The 15,887-nt window shown below is 32.9% G+C and overlaps 2 protein-coding genes across 2 annotated transcripts; both read right to left on the bottom strand.

Annotated features, from left to right (window-relative positions):
• Nucleotides 1-2,494: 2,494 nt before the first annotated feature.
• Nucleotides 2,495-3,687, bottom strand: LOC114076488. Its single transcript, XM_027915597.1, has one exon. It carries the CDS (start codon nucleotides 3,650-3,652, stop codon nucleotides 2,495-2,497), a length of 1,158 nt encoding a protein of 385 aa, XP_027771398.1. The 5' UTR covers nucleotides 3,653-3,687.
• An 8,079-nt stretch (nucleotides 3,688-11,766) lies between these two features.
• LOC107013345 lies at nucleotides 11,767-12,474 on the bottom strand. Its single transcript, XM_015213276.1, has one exon. It carries the CDS (start codon nucleotides 12,472-12,474, stop codon nucleotides 11,767-11,769), a length of 708 nt encoding a protein of 235 aa, XP_015068762.1.
• Nucleotides 12,475-15,887: the final 3,413 nt, after the last annotated feature.

The following is a 15,887-nucleotide window of genomic DNA, read 5'->3' as shown; positions in this document are numbered from 1 at the left end:
ATTACATATGTGTAAGACCCTAAAACGAGTTAGGTTTTCTAGAGCCTAAATTGTTTGTATTAAGGTTGAAAGGTACTAAAATGAATTATAATATGGTTTATAGGCAGTGTGTAATGTTTGAAGTGACTTGGAAGTCGAACGTCAAGGGACGACCAAAATGTTCGATGACTAGTCACTATGTTTCTCATGTGTCCATGCGTGTTTATATACTATATGATATGATCTTATGAAGCCTTAAAATAAGTTATAATGTTATTTATATATTTAATATGGAGTTTTGAGAAGTTTGGAGGTCAAAGGACCAGGCACGTCCAAGGCGTTCGAAAGATAGCCCTTAAGATGCTCAGTGTGTGTCTTGATGGGGCCTAGCCTGTTCTGATGTGTTACGTGTATTTGTTTTGGGTGAAACTAATGTTGGAGGTATAAAAATTGTTAAGGTTTTTTATTTAATTTGGAAACATCCTTGTACAAAAAGTCCCCACAAGAAGGACCCAAGGCTGGTCGAGGCACTGCCTTGGCAGTGTCAATCGACGGACCAAACGATGGCCAGTAGCTCAACCAACGGCCCGTTGGTGAAGTCTCGCCGATGTTTACTTATCTTGGGCAATTATCAACCAAAAATTTGTATAAGGACCAATCAACGAAAGCCAAAGGACGGCCAATCGATTAACCAATGGCCAATCGATTGGGTCCGTCGATGGTAGCCTATCACTGCTGTCTTGCGTCGTAAACTGAATATAATAGGTTTATTTATATACTTTTGGGTGTATTTAAGGGATCAAAAACGTGAAGAACCCATTCAAAATCAAAATTGAACTTTTCCGTCAAAACATATTCTCTCTAGAAACCACCATTGTTGGTGAGGATCAAGAAAAGCTTGTATCGTGGATTTCCATGGATTAATCATCATATTTTCGAGGTTTTTAACTATACAAAGGTATGGTGTGCCTTCATCTCTAAGTAACCTTTCAATTGGAGAGTTCTTCCCAAATTTTTCAAAGATGACTTTCTGATCAATCTTTCAATCTTTCAATCTAGCCATGGGTTCTTTCTAAAAACGTTTTAAATGGTAAAATAAAGATGAATTGATGTTAATATACTGGTTTGAATGTGATTTTACTCCAATTGCATGATGAACCAATGAGTGCTCCTTCCTTAAACCGATTTAGCCTTGCATGGGCTTTGTGATCATGGCTTGTTAATGGTTGAATTGTGATTTTCTTACGTTCAATTGTCTTAATCTACTATAATTTACGTTTATTGGTTGTGAATTGATGATGAAGGATCCATGAGGATCAATGTATGAAGAATTCAACATGACTAGTATATAATCTATGTATTGACTATAAGATTGGCTTTATGTCGATTGTTTTAAATCCTTGGATTATATTAAGTTGATTGTAGCCACTCTTTTAGTTTATATTATGATTTAATTATTGATAGATATCTCATATGATCAAAGTAAAGAATGATTGGCATGAATTGATCTAGTTCTTCTAACCTATCGATTGATAATACAATGTATGTGATGTGATTCATTTTTTCAGATTATGTGAAGCATGATTTCTTTGAGTAAAGATCTAATTATATACTTCATAACATGTATATTACTGTTAAAATATGATCGATGATCAATTCCTTCAAGAATCAATAGTATTGGCTAATTCCTCTATATTCTAGTGAATTAATAAGCCTAATGCCTATGTTGGAAGCTTGATCTTGAAGTGCTTTTAGCATGATTTCGATATGCTAAGTATATATTTAGCCACTGCCCTAAGTTGATATGTTTACTAAAATATGACATAAAATTCATGCAAGTGAAATTGGGTAATGGTCTATGTTCTTCTAACTTCTAGTATGTTAATGTATTGTACTAGTTGTATTATGACCTTATTGTAGCTTATACTTGACTTCATGTATGATTAAATGTATGTTTAGAAACTGCCCTATATATGAACTGTGATAAAAAAGGTCTATTGATCAATGATGATCAAAGGATGAGAAATTAGTAAGAATGCTTATCTTCTCTATTTTTCTATATTAATGTAGCTGACGAATCCTTGTATGTCATTGTGTGGTATGGTCAACTTATGGTGGCGGTGTTTACGTTATTGTAATTATATATTTGTTGACTATGGCCTTCAAGGCAAATTGACGTAGATAATTTTATGGTGGAAGCGGAATCGTAGGAAAAAGAGGGAGAAAGTATTAATGGAGAGAAGAAGATGATTTTATTATGAGGGAAAGCCCTCTATTTATACACGAAAACTTAACACCTTTGGCCAAATGGACGACACTCCTACTTTACACCTGGCCTTTTCATATTCGGCCGACACAAAAAACTTACTATTATTACTTTACATAATGGCCTCTTCTTTTATTTTTGGCCGACACACACTATTTACTTTACGACTTTATTACAATTTTTCAAAAAGTAAATCTTATCTTGTAAGAATCTTATCTCTGATATCGTAGCTTGCTTTATCTCTTCCTCTTATTCCAAGTCGACATCTGGAATGACATTATCTTCTACGTTACATTTGGAGCATCTATGATCTGGGTATTTGTTTCCAATAAGCTTACAATATATGACTAATAACTCTTCTGAAATAAATTCCTTTTTTAATGCTCTCGTTGTAGGTTGTTCTTCTGGCTTTAATAATGATAAAATCCATCGCTGGACTTCATCCATATCTGATCTTCTTAATTCCTTGGAGTTTGAATAAATCATAACTTGATCTCTTGCATAGTAACTCCAAATAGCATTGCCATTTAAATAATTGTTAGCTAGTTCTTGTATAATTGTTGCTATACCAATTATCCTTTTATTTGCATAAAAGTTTGGTATCTCTATCTTCGGTATTTCAGCTTGTTTTTCTATTTCTTTTGGTATTATCATATCTCTAGTCAGACCTAACTTTATAACTTGAATTGGCGACTTGATTTCTTCGTATAGTATCTCAGCAGGTGCTGTATAAAACTTAATATAAAATAAATTTCCTTTAGTAACTCTTTTGTATGTCACAAATGCTTTGTATAATTCTGGTATTCCACTTATCTCTTCTCCATTATATGTATATACTGTATTTAGTAACCCATGGTTATAACATGTTCTAACTAAATTTGGAGTAGTTTTGGGTTGTGCGATTAATCTATTATATCCCTGTATTTTCTGGGTTATATAATCTTCTTCTGGATTTTTGGTTTGTGTAGATCTCGGGTTTAAGTTTAAATGTGTTTGGATCTTATATATGTTTTCGATATATGACTGTGCAATGTAGTTGTATCTCTTTTTGTCACTTTGTATACTAACTGCATATGTGGAAGTTTGTGGTTCTAAGGGTATCTGTATTTGTGTATTTTGGATAAATGGTTTTATGAATAACTGGTTTAGGTTTGTATTCTTTGGTTTCTCACTAGCTTTCTTGCTTGTACCTGCAGCTGTATTTGAACAAACATTGTCATGGGTTTTATTGAGTTTCCCAACATCTCCTTTTAGCTCTGGCTGTTTTCCGTGTGCCGAATGACGTAGCTCCGCATTTTTATAGTCATGCTGCTGACTTTTAGCTGTTTCTTTCAATATTTGTACTTCTGTTTCTATTTTTTCCATCTTTTGGCAAAGATTGGTCATCATAGCCAATATCTCTTTCATTGTACCTGTTTCTTGAGAGGTAGTCTGCAACAAGATTCTTATTAGTTTTAATTATTTCAATTGTGAATGAAAAATTTAATATATTTAATACCAATCTTCTTATTTCTTTTGTTGTAACTGAATCTTCTACCTTTTTAGTTATCCACCATTTTACCTGTGTATTATCTGTTCTCACAATAAATTTATTGTAAACAATATAAGGTTCAAATGCCAATAAACATTTATATAATGCAAATAATTCTTTTCTATTTATTTCCCATTTTATTTGTGCTTCTGCATAAGATCCTGAGTAATATCTACAATGATGTTCTATTTTTTCTTTGTCATATTTGTATTTTAGAACTCCTCCATAACTATGATCACTTGAATCTGTTTCAACAATATAAGTAAATGTTTTATTTTCATCAGGAAAGTAAAGTTTTGGTAATTTTTACATAAATTCTTAATATTTCTTATATGTTCTTTATCGTTATTGTTGAAATGGTATTCAACATCTTTTTTAAGTTTTTTATGTAATGGTTTTAAATGCTCTGCTAATTTTGGTATATACTCTCTTACTTGATTTACTAATCCTAGAAAGGATTGTAATTTCTTTTTTGTATCTATGTTTTCATCAAGAGTGATTATTTTTTGTACTATATGGTTTTGCATTTTTATTCCATTTCTATCCATTTGTATTCCTAGAAATTCTATCTGTGGTTTCATTATTTCTGCTTTCTTTTTACTTAAACTTATACCTGAATGTTTAATTATATGTATAAATTTTTCTAATAACCTTATATGTTCATCTTGTGTTTTAGAATATAATAATATATCATCTATATATACAATACAATTTTCTAACTAGTTAAAATAATTATCCATAAAATGTTGATATCTACCTGGTGCATTTTTATATCCAAACGGTAAAACATTCCATTCATAGAAACCTTGCGGTACTGTGAATGCTGTTAGTTCTTTAGATTCTTCTTCTAGTTTTAGGTGATAAAATCCTGATTTACAATCAAATTTACTACAATAGTTATATCCTTGTATTTGTCTTATTTTTAGTATTTTATTTGGTATCGGGTAATTATATGTTTTAGTTTTAGCATTTAGATTACGATAATCTATAACCATTCTACTTTTACCTCTTTTTTGTTCATTATGTTTTATAACTATAAATGCTGGACTTGTATGTTTACTATTGATTTCTTGTATGTAATTATTTTCTAATAGTTCATCTATTTGTATTTTGAATTCTTTTAAATCATCAAAGTTATATTTTAATGGTTTCTGTGTTATTATACTATTTTCATCTATTAGTTCAATTTTTACTTTTGTCTTATGTTTTTCCCATCCTTGTAATGAATCTTCGTTATATAATTGTTCTAGTTGTTCATTTATTATTTTAACTTTATCTATTGTAAATATGATAATTTCTAATTGTGATATTTGTTTCCTATTTATATTTTCCATTTCTTGATTTATTCTTTCACTTCCTTTTATCCATTCTATAGGTCTTCGTTATTTATTATTTATTCTTTTTTCTCCTATTTTGTTTCCGCAGGGTGTAGTAAACCACCAGTGTGTTTTTGTTATTATATGTGGGTAGAATTTATCTAAAAATGGCATTCCTAGTAACATATATTTTGTTGTAAACTCAAAATTATACATTTCTTCTATTGTCAGCATTTTATCCCATATTTGTAGTTTTATATTTTTTGCTTTGTATTTAATCATACTTCCTTCTTATTAAATCATATTACTACCATAGGTGTTTTTAATTTTTCCCATTTATCTTCTGGTAGACAACTATATTTACATATATTCGCTTCTGCTCATGTATCTATCATAGGGGTATAATATCTATTGTGATATCCTTCTACAATAATTTTTGCTAGTATAAATATTTTCATTATTCATTTTGTTCTTTTTATAATTATTTTCTTATTTTGGCAAGTTATTGTTAATTGTTCATTTTCTATATTGTACTGTTTAAATTTTTCTAACCATTTTATACTTAATGTAATATTATGATTTCCTTGGTATATTTTAAATGGTATTACTAGGGGTATTCCTCCTATAATTATTTCTTTTTCCGTTGTTTGCATTTACTATCTCACTAGGTAATCCAGGGCATACGTGTCCTGTTTTTATAATTTCTTTTTCTAATACTAACTCTCTTGTTATGTAATTTTCTTCTTGTCCTGTATTTATTAAAATTTTATATCTTCTTTTGTCTACTATCCCTGTTATGAAATAATGATATGGTGTTATTGTCATGACCCAAAACCGAGTCGCGACTGGCACCCACACTTACCCTCCTATGTGAGCGAACCAACCAATCTAAACCCTAACATTTCAATTTAATATCAACAGAAGTAATGCGAAAGACTTAAATTCATTAATAAAACCAATTCAATAACTTCTAAAATTCAATATCTANTAAATTTCCTCTTACTGCACTGATTACGCTTTTTTCTATAGGGTGTATGATTCTATCATCTGCTAAATATAGTTCAATAGGTGTATCTATTCCTTCTCTAAAACAAGCTTTTATTAATATTTCTGTTCCTCCTAAATGTACATATTTTATAGGTGTTTTAGCTTTTATATCTTGTATCTCTTTATTAATTATCCTCTTATTTAGTATAGGTATTTGTGCTTTTCCTTTTGTGTATTTACAATCTATGATGTGTTCTTTCTGGCTGACTACGTAGTATTCTTCTTTTTGTCTTTTAAACCAATTTCTTAAGGTAGGTATTTCAAGTACCTTTTCAACACTTAAATCTAATTCCTTTCCTTTTATTTGTTCAAAAATTGTATTATCAAATATAGTTTTTTGTTCTGATAATTCTTCATTTTGATAATCTTCTTTAGATATTATTTTTATATCGTCTTCAGACATTATATTTCTTCATCTATTTCATCATTATCTAGATTAATATTTTCTTCTTCACTATCAGTTTCTACATCTGATACCTCATATATACTATCGTTTTCACTTAATTCATAGTCTATATATTCTATTTGCATATATTCATCATCGTCTATGATTACTTCTGCAATTTGTTTCCTTTTTGGATCTTTAGGTAATTTACAATCTCTAGCTAAATGTCCTATCTTTCCACAATTGTAACAAGTACATTGTGATATTTTTCTTTTTGGTCTATATGGTCTTTTTATTTTATAATTTTTTGCATAATACCTTTGTCTTGGTTTTTTGTATTTATATTTAGTCTTAGTTTTTCTATAATTTTTATACCTTTTAGGCTTTTGCTTTTTATTTGTACATCCAAACTGTAGTGCTATTTCATTTTTAAAACAGGCTAAATTCTTGTTTAGTACTTTTTCCATTTTTAATTTTTCTTTTTGGTTTTCATAGTTGTATGAACCATTGATGTAAAAATTTTATTCTAGCTCCTAAAGAATCTACCAATCCTTCATTATTCCAATCTTTTATTACTTTTGTACTAAATGGTTCTGGTAATTTCGTAAAATATTGTTGTCTTATTTCTTTTGCTTAATTTAAATTGTATTTTGCTTTGTAATAATATTCTTTAAATGCACAAGTGTATTCTTCTATATAACACATTTTACATATAGCTAATTTTGTCATAAGTTGTCTATTTATTATTTTTTCTCTATTTTGTTCTCTTATATCTGTGGTCATACCACCAAATTTATTTATTATTGCAGATTCATATTCATCTAGTATATCTATATTTGTTGCTGATGGAGATCCATCCATTTTCTTATCACTTCTAAGTACTTCTAAACTTTTTGAGGGTAGATTTTCTATCCATAATCTTGTTGTTCCTACAAATGGTCTTTCTATATACCTTGGTGTTTCTGTTGTTTTTATTTTGTTATCTATTAGTTGCTTAGATATAAATTTATTTCAGAAGAGTTATTAGTCAGATATTGTAAGCTTATTGGAAACAAATACCCAGATCATAGATGCTCCAAATGTAACGGAGAAGATAATGTTATACCAGATGTCGACTTGGAATAAGAGGAAGAGATAAAGCAAGCTACGATATCAGAGATAAGATTCTTAAAAGTTAAGATTTACTTTTTGAAAAATTGTAATAAAGTCGTAAAGTAAATAGTGTGTGTCTGCCAAAAATAGAAGAAGAGGCCATTATGTAAAGTAATAATAGTAAGTTTTTTGTTTTCTTGTGTCGACCGAATATGAAAAGGCCAGGTGTAAAGTAGGAGTGTCGGCCATTTGGCCAAAGGTGTTAAGTTTTCGTGTATAAATAGAGGGCTTTCCCTCATAATAAAATCATCTTCTTCTCTCCATTAATACTTTCTCCCTCTTTTTCCTACGATTCCGCTTCCACCCTAAAATTGGTAGATGTCTTGAATGGTGAAGAGCTTGATAGATGATTCCCATGCTCAATGAAAGGAATCCTTAAGTTCAAGGACATCCTACTCATGTCTTTACTGTAAAGTGTCTAAATAATGTATAGTAATGTAATGTGTCTTAGGGTCATGTCCCTAATGTACTAAAAAGTTGTTGAGTCTAAGAAGGCAAAGAGACTTAGGGTCTACATATGTACTATGACCTATATTTTACATATATATGAAGTTAAGTTTCTAGCATATGATGTTCTACGAAAAGTTTTAAATTTCCACTATATTTACTATTTCAATGCGATAAATGATAACAATGGTCTTGTATAATACCTCGGAGAGGTCAAGTACGTCATGTTAAATCTAGGAGGTGCTACCCGGATGTGACAATAAGACATGAAAAGTTTTGGGGAATTAAAACTTTTCATGAAATAAATTAATAAAGACAACATCTTTCACAAAAGCTAATGATTAGATCTTGTCTACACAAGCCAACTTAAAGACACGATATGAATATCTTAGGGACACAACCCTTTACATTAAATGGAAAATACATAATAAGTATTTAGAATAGAAACTAAGAAATAGAACTATGTCCTCGAATATATGAGGACATACTTACTCTTGAGAGGATATATTCCAAACTTTGTCTTCTAGTCTTCAAATGACTCCAACCTATACTTTTAAGTATAGAAAAGTACGGGGTTAAAACAAAACAGTGTACGAAGTGTGTCATACGTATAAACATGTGAAAAGGGACATTTAGTAAAAATAAACTTTCATGCCAAATGAGTAAAACTTTCATGATTTAAGATTTGAAATAGTATAAGAAACACTATTTAGCACATAATAAAAGAATTCCATAATTTTTGAACCAAAGGACAATTTACAGTAACATTAAGCAATATTACAGTAAAACATTGACATGTTATAGTGAATACTTCATTCCAAGCAATGTGAACTCATTTCCCGAGAGGTTTCCCTACTCAAGTTATCATAAGGCTCCCTAAGCTAATACAAGAACGGAAGGACCATAGATCCCCTTATAGATACACCCAAGTAATCCTTAAGACAACCAACCATAGGCTTACCTACTCCAGGAATCAAATCCACACTCTCTGCTAGACATTTGAGACACATTCATACAAGAAGGATTTCATGTAAGTACCTTATCCAATAGGACCTATAAGTTACACTAAGTGCACTGTGAGAGTAGCATCCCATACTACTACTCCCACATAGTTCTCCTTGAAGATTCCCTTTGATTAAGCACCCAACATTAGTCACTTCTAACTTATTCACATTGAACTTAATTTTACATACTTCCTTAACATTAGACCTTAAGTTATCTAAGTTCATTTACAACACATGATAGAACACACCAAGACACCCCTTTCAGAAGGTCTACTTAGTGGAATGGATAGATAGAGTCCCATACCACCACCTACCCTAAGTAGTATATTATATTAGGAGACTTAGCTCTTACATTTCATATAAAAGACAACAAGACTCCCCTTTTGGAAGGTCTACTTAGTGTAATGGATAGATAGCGTCCCATACCACCACCTAGCCTAAGTAGTACGTTCTTTGAAGAGACTTACTTCTTTCATTCTTTTGTGGGGGAATAGCTTTAACCGACATAGACCATGAGAGCTAGATATGGAATCCCGATACTACCCTTATCGGATGAGGGTCCCCCCCACTTGCCTAGGGTGAGGTCTTTCTCTTAGCTTTTACATGACTTTGTCCAATAGTTATACCTATGTGGGCACATAGTTTCTAAGGAAATTGCTACTAAGTAACTTGCTCTCTACTGTCAAGGAGTAGTCATCTCAAGAGGTACAGTGGGTACGACATATCTACTCACAATGTGCACCCACCCTTCTTGATATCCTCTCGGTGCTAAGCATAACATCCCCCACGGAGTCTTAAACATTCATTACTAAAGGTCAAGCATAACTTTTTGTACATCTAATCTCAAATCACAATAGGTATCCATCCTCCAACCTACATTAGAATCCTTTTAGGAGTAGTGAGGTTTCTACTAAACACTTCATCACAACTCACCATTAATGCTCACCCCGATACTCCCCTTTTCATTCACATTCTTTGACTTCATTCATTTATTCATTCAAAGTGTGTGTGTATACATGTGACCACACCTTTCACATAAATCATCAATTTCATAACATTGAATTCTAGGCATGCTTACACCTTCATTAATCATTTCTCACGCACTAGCATGCTCAACATATACACTTACTTCAATTAGGCATAATCTTTGTAAGACATACAACTCAAGCTTCATAACACCTATAAACAAGAATCGTCTTCATTATCACTTCATTTCACACATTATACCTTCAAATCCCTACTCCCAATGCACACAAATATATCCAAATACATCAATTAAATACCGCCACCAACAAGGTGGACCATATCACTGAAAAGAAATTTGTATTAAAAATTATACTATATAAGAAACTCAGCATTTAACCAAGCCATCACTACCTATAACCAATTCCTCAATATTCCATAATCATAAGGCCCTTAGGGCAGTACCTAAATCATAATAACAACATAAGAAAACAAAAGTTCATACCTTTCACAAACATGTTCATTTAACCTATTTCTTAAGCTAAAAGTTGGAAATATGCATAAACATGAGTTCACTAAGGTTTTGACATAAAACTCATAAATTAGTACTAGTATAAACACATTTGAATCATTAAAACAATTTTACAAGAAGACCTATGCTTAAAATCAAAGATAGAAGAAAATATAGTTTGAAAATCCTTTCTGAAATCATTTAGAAATGACTCCTTGAATGGAAGAGGGTTCAAGGATGGATACCATACCTCAATGAGAAGAAACCCAAAAATTTAATGAATAAACACGTACAACCAGACCTCCTAGTTCTTCCATGAGTCCTCACTCCAAAGGTTACTTGGGAGAGTTTTTCTTTAGAGAAGGAGTTTGAATATTTGAAGTGAGGGGTTTTGTCTAGGTCTAGGACTTAAAACTAATCTAATATAACTTAAAACCCCTAAAAATATAATCATAGGGTCCTAAAAGACTTGAAGTGAATCTACAAAACACCCCAAGCCCTCACTGTGAAATGCTGTAGCTTTTGGCAGGACCCATCAACGGACCCAGGCATTGGGGGGTCGACTAAATGACGGCCTGTGCTGTTGGGCGTCGTTTTGTTCTGCAACTGTTGAATGGAGGATTGATCCCCCCACACTAAGTCCCAACCTACGCCCCTAGACAAAGGGGCAACGATTGAACCAAGGTGCGTCGATTGCACCCATCATTTGGGGCTGGTTTTTAGGTAGCTTTGGCATATTCTGCCTAGACGTTGGGGCCGTCATCTAGGGCCCCTCGTGGGTCCTAGGTGGGGTCGTATCTGGACGTGAAATCGCTAAACATAGTTGTATAGATCATAGGAACATCTCACACCAATTTCAAGAAAAATAAACATGTAAAACTCAATCAAACACCTTAAGACACATGAAAAACTTCTAAGGCATATCTTTCGAACTTCATGGACGTGCTTTGACTTTTGACCTACAAACTTCACAAAACTTCACACACTGCCTAAGAACATCAATATAGATCATTTTAACTTAAAAGTAACTCAATAAAGCATAACGAAGCTCTAGTTCACCTTACTTCGTTTTAGAGTGTTACAACGTCCCAACTAGACACTTATCTTAATGCTTCTTGCCACACTTTCAACAAGTTGGATTCTTGCTTGGTGAACTAGTATCTCTTTACTTTTGAGACTTGGGGTTATACACCCTATCGTCGTGAGCCTTAGGATATTTGGAAGGATTTTGATTGGAGAAGCTTTTTTTGAATCTATGCTTATCTTGAACTTTCAACCTCCACTTTGAAGAACCGCCTACGAAAGACCTTTCCCTCTTGGAATCTCTATCATTCCTCCTTATTCTACTTTCTTCCACTTGTTGAGAATGAACCATTACACGATAGATATTCATATTATCATGAAGGGTAGCCGAATGACGTTCTTCCACCAAGTCATCGGACACTCCTGTAGGAAAATGACTCATCTCATCCCTTGGGTTTGACACCAAGGATGAAGCATACTTAGACAATTTAGTAAACTTATAGGAGTAATCAAGTACACTGATACATCCTTGACAAAGGTTAATGAATTCTTCCACCTTAGATTCTCTGAACTCTCTAGGAAATAACCTATCAAGGAAAGCTCCCTTGAAGAACTCCCATGTCACCGGACAACCTCTTAGAACCCTATTATCTCTTAATTGGGTGTACCATGTTTGCGCCACATCTTTGAGTTCATAAATTACAAACTCTTCCTTTTCACTCGTAGTAACACCCATAGTAAATAAGATCATATAGACTTCATCTAGGAAATCTTGGGGGTCTTCATCCGCCTTTGACCTATAGAACATAGGAGGGTTCATCCTAGAAAAGTTTCTCAAACGAGAAGCCATGTGCTAGAATGTGGATGCACGGAATCCAACTTCCTGATTCACTTGAACCGTCATATCTTGGACTTGAAAAGTGATGGTATTAGCTTGTGAAGTCATGGATTGGTCCAAATTGAGAGAAGCTCCCCTTATGTCTCCATCCATCATAGGTGGAGGATCAACTGGAACATGATCACCCAGAGTAACTTGCTCAAGTGGAGGCACTTGATTGTCTTTTGGAGGAGCTTGATTGTCATGACCCAGCATTAGCAATCCCTTCCTCGGCCCTTCGTGCGGCTTCGCTTAGAGTATTCATATCTATAATTAGGTGAAAATAAAACATAAGGTAAAACTCTAGAGGCACGACATAGGAACACAAGAAGAAGAGGATTTTCTAAGCATCACATAGTTTCTCATTCATAAGTGTGGCGCGCTTCACAATAATGAGTAATAATAATGTACATAGACGTTGTTTAATGAGACATCAATCCTAAAGATATTCAACCTCATGCTTTGATACCAAGATTGTCACAACAGGGGAGCACCCCCTAGAATTAACCAGTGTCGTCGTCATTGTAGAGGACTAAGACTAACCTCTTAGCATTCGTCATTACATTTCATAAGTTAAGTTGTGGGAAATTTAAAACGTGTCATATCTATCATATGAGGTTTACATAGACCTCTCACTTACACATTATATATACATAGGGAGTTTCCATAGACTCCTCGCATAGGAAGCATTACGTAGGGATGTCTCACATTTAAACCATCTCGAACGAGTACAACATCAAGGCTAGCCCATACTTCATTACAAAAAAAGCCACATATAGGCTTATACTATAATAGTCTTCAAATGAAAGAGAATGAACAAAAATATTTTTAGACTATAACAACATCAAAAAGCTAGATAATGGCATTGTCCTCGGAAGGTGAGGACCTACAGAACTTGGAGAATAAGAGTCCAAGTTATCTTCATATGTCCTTTCTAGAAGCTCAACGACCAGAACCTACATAATTGTAGAAACATCGAAATATGGGTTAGTACACCACTTGTACTAAGTATGGAAACATTCACATAAAACATTTTAAATCATGCTAAAGGGGAAATTTGTTAGAAACCATGCTAGTTACTTTGAAAAGCCTTAGGCATAACCAAGAACTCATATAAGCCAATAATAACATATTCCTTAATACTAGACAATGTACAACACAAGACTTACATTATCAAGTATAACCGAGTCAACATGTTTATAGCATATTTGGGTACATAACCAAAAAACTCCAACATAATGTTATAACAACAAAGCATGTATAAAGTTCATCATAATTACAACTTATACAAGACCCTTACCCATAACTCCTCATCAAGTCTACAAGTGCAATGACCAAGTACAGGCCCATAACCTTACTCAACCAAGTAAAATAAATAAAAGATCATAAGAAATGCCTAACTTTATATAACATAACATCAAGAGTATTCATCATCATATTAGAAATAGAGACCAATAACATGTTCATAATGAAACCAACATCATATAGGATCATCAACATGTAAATTTAAACGTACGCATAACATTTACTTTATATAACATAAGAACAACCTTCTATGATTTCCCTCAAGGAAAACTAGTGCAATTTATAGGTAGATTCCTATACCCCTACCTAGACTAAGTCAAACACCTTAGGTCACCCTAGTTAGTGTCACTTTATTACTTCATTTTACTTTTCGGAACACTTGCCTTAACCGATATAGACCACATGAGCTAAATGTGGAATCCGGTGTCATGAAATCGTACACCAAAAGAAGGTGGACTACTTGCCAAGATAGTACTAAAACATGAACATAACATTCTATGTGGATCTACTAGCTAGTATTCCTATGAGGGCAACATAGTTCAAGAATTAGGAGATATACTTGGGACCTTCTTCATGCACATTGCATTGTTTCTATAATCTCATGAGTAAAATTGTGAACATACCTTCCCACATTGGGAAGGGACACTCCTCACTACTAGTTCACCCGTGGCTAAGCTAGAGTCCCTTTTTGAAATGTTTTTAAGCCTTTATTAATCATCATAGATTTGTAATAGGCCATAGGAGACTAACCCCTAGTATATTCATAACATTAGATATTAGGAATTTCAAGAGAATATCCTTTGAATATAACCCTCATATGTGAGATCAATATCATCATCATGTCATAGTAAGGCACATATGCAATTCATAACCAACCTCATATCATTACCTATTAAACATAATCTCACAACTTCACAAAATCAAGACAATTTAAATTCTTGATCATAGCAGTACCTAATTAATACAATCATAAGATATGCTTCAATTGAACTTCATCACCAAGTACAAGCCATCACAATTGAAGTAAAGGTTTGAGATCACAAAGTCTTACCAATTCTCCTTCAAAAGCCATCATCAATTGTATTACCCTCAACCAATCAATTTAATCAATCAATAGGTGTAATAACATCATTCAATAGTAATTAAGACAAGAACTAATTTAATTGCATCAATACTAATCAATTCAACATGATTGGGTAATTTGGGTCAATTCATTGTCTATTCCACATACTAGGTTAAATAATTAAGAACTACTGTAATTCACAATAATGAATCACAATATACTCATAATCATCAAAGGAAACCATAAACAATATAATTTAGAGGATCAATTTCGGATTAGAATGAAACCCATATGAAATCATCTTTTTGGAACCAATTTTTGAAGAACCCTTTGGGGAAAGGAATCCCAAAGGTGAATGGTTCCCATACCATTTTAATACCAGAATAATTATGGATAAAATTTATATTATTGAATCCCTATAACCCTTAGACCTTTCCCTTCAATGGAGTTCTCTTTGGGGAGAGAGAAATTATAGAGAAGGTAGAGTAATTTGGGTTTCAGAAATGTGGGGTGTTAAATTGAGTTTAGGCTTAGGGTAGTTATTATAGTCACTTAATTAACTTAATTAAACACTGCTTAACCCCCAATTAAGTCCATAACTAATTAAACAATTAATTGACCCAATTTAAACTTAATAGTGAACTCAGAGACTTGTCGTACGAGACCTCGACCTACAGTTCGTAGGTCAGTCTACACCCTTGCACCCCAATCGTCTTTCACATCCATAGTTTATTTCAGAGAGTTGTCAATTTGAAAATTTTGGAAAAATTTCTAAGTTTTGGTCAATAGAGGCATCGATGCCCCGTCGACTGCAATTGTAGGTGGACACTGTCTTGTGGCAGCTTTTGGCAAAAATGGAAGGTTCATCATCAAGGACCCTTAGGGTGTTCCTTGAGGAGTCATACCTGGTTGTTTCGAACATAAACATGTTCTAATACTAGTTTGACACCTTTCCACCAAATTTTATCAAATTTCGACTCGTAAAACCTCGTGAAATAGACTAAGGCACACTAGCACC

The sequence above is a fragment of the Solanum pennellii genome, chromosome 3, assembly GCF_001406875.1.
Source record: "Solanum pennellii chromosome 3, SPENNV200".
NCBI classification, from domain to species: Eukaryota; Viridiplantae; Streptophyta; class Magnoliopsida; order Solanales; family Solanaceae; genus Solanum; species Solanum pennellii.
The sequence above is the reverse complement of the archived record's forward strand: the minus strand, read 5'-3'. Positions and strand labels throughout refer to the sequence as shown.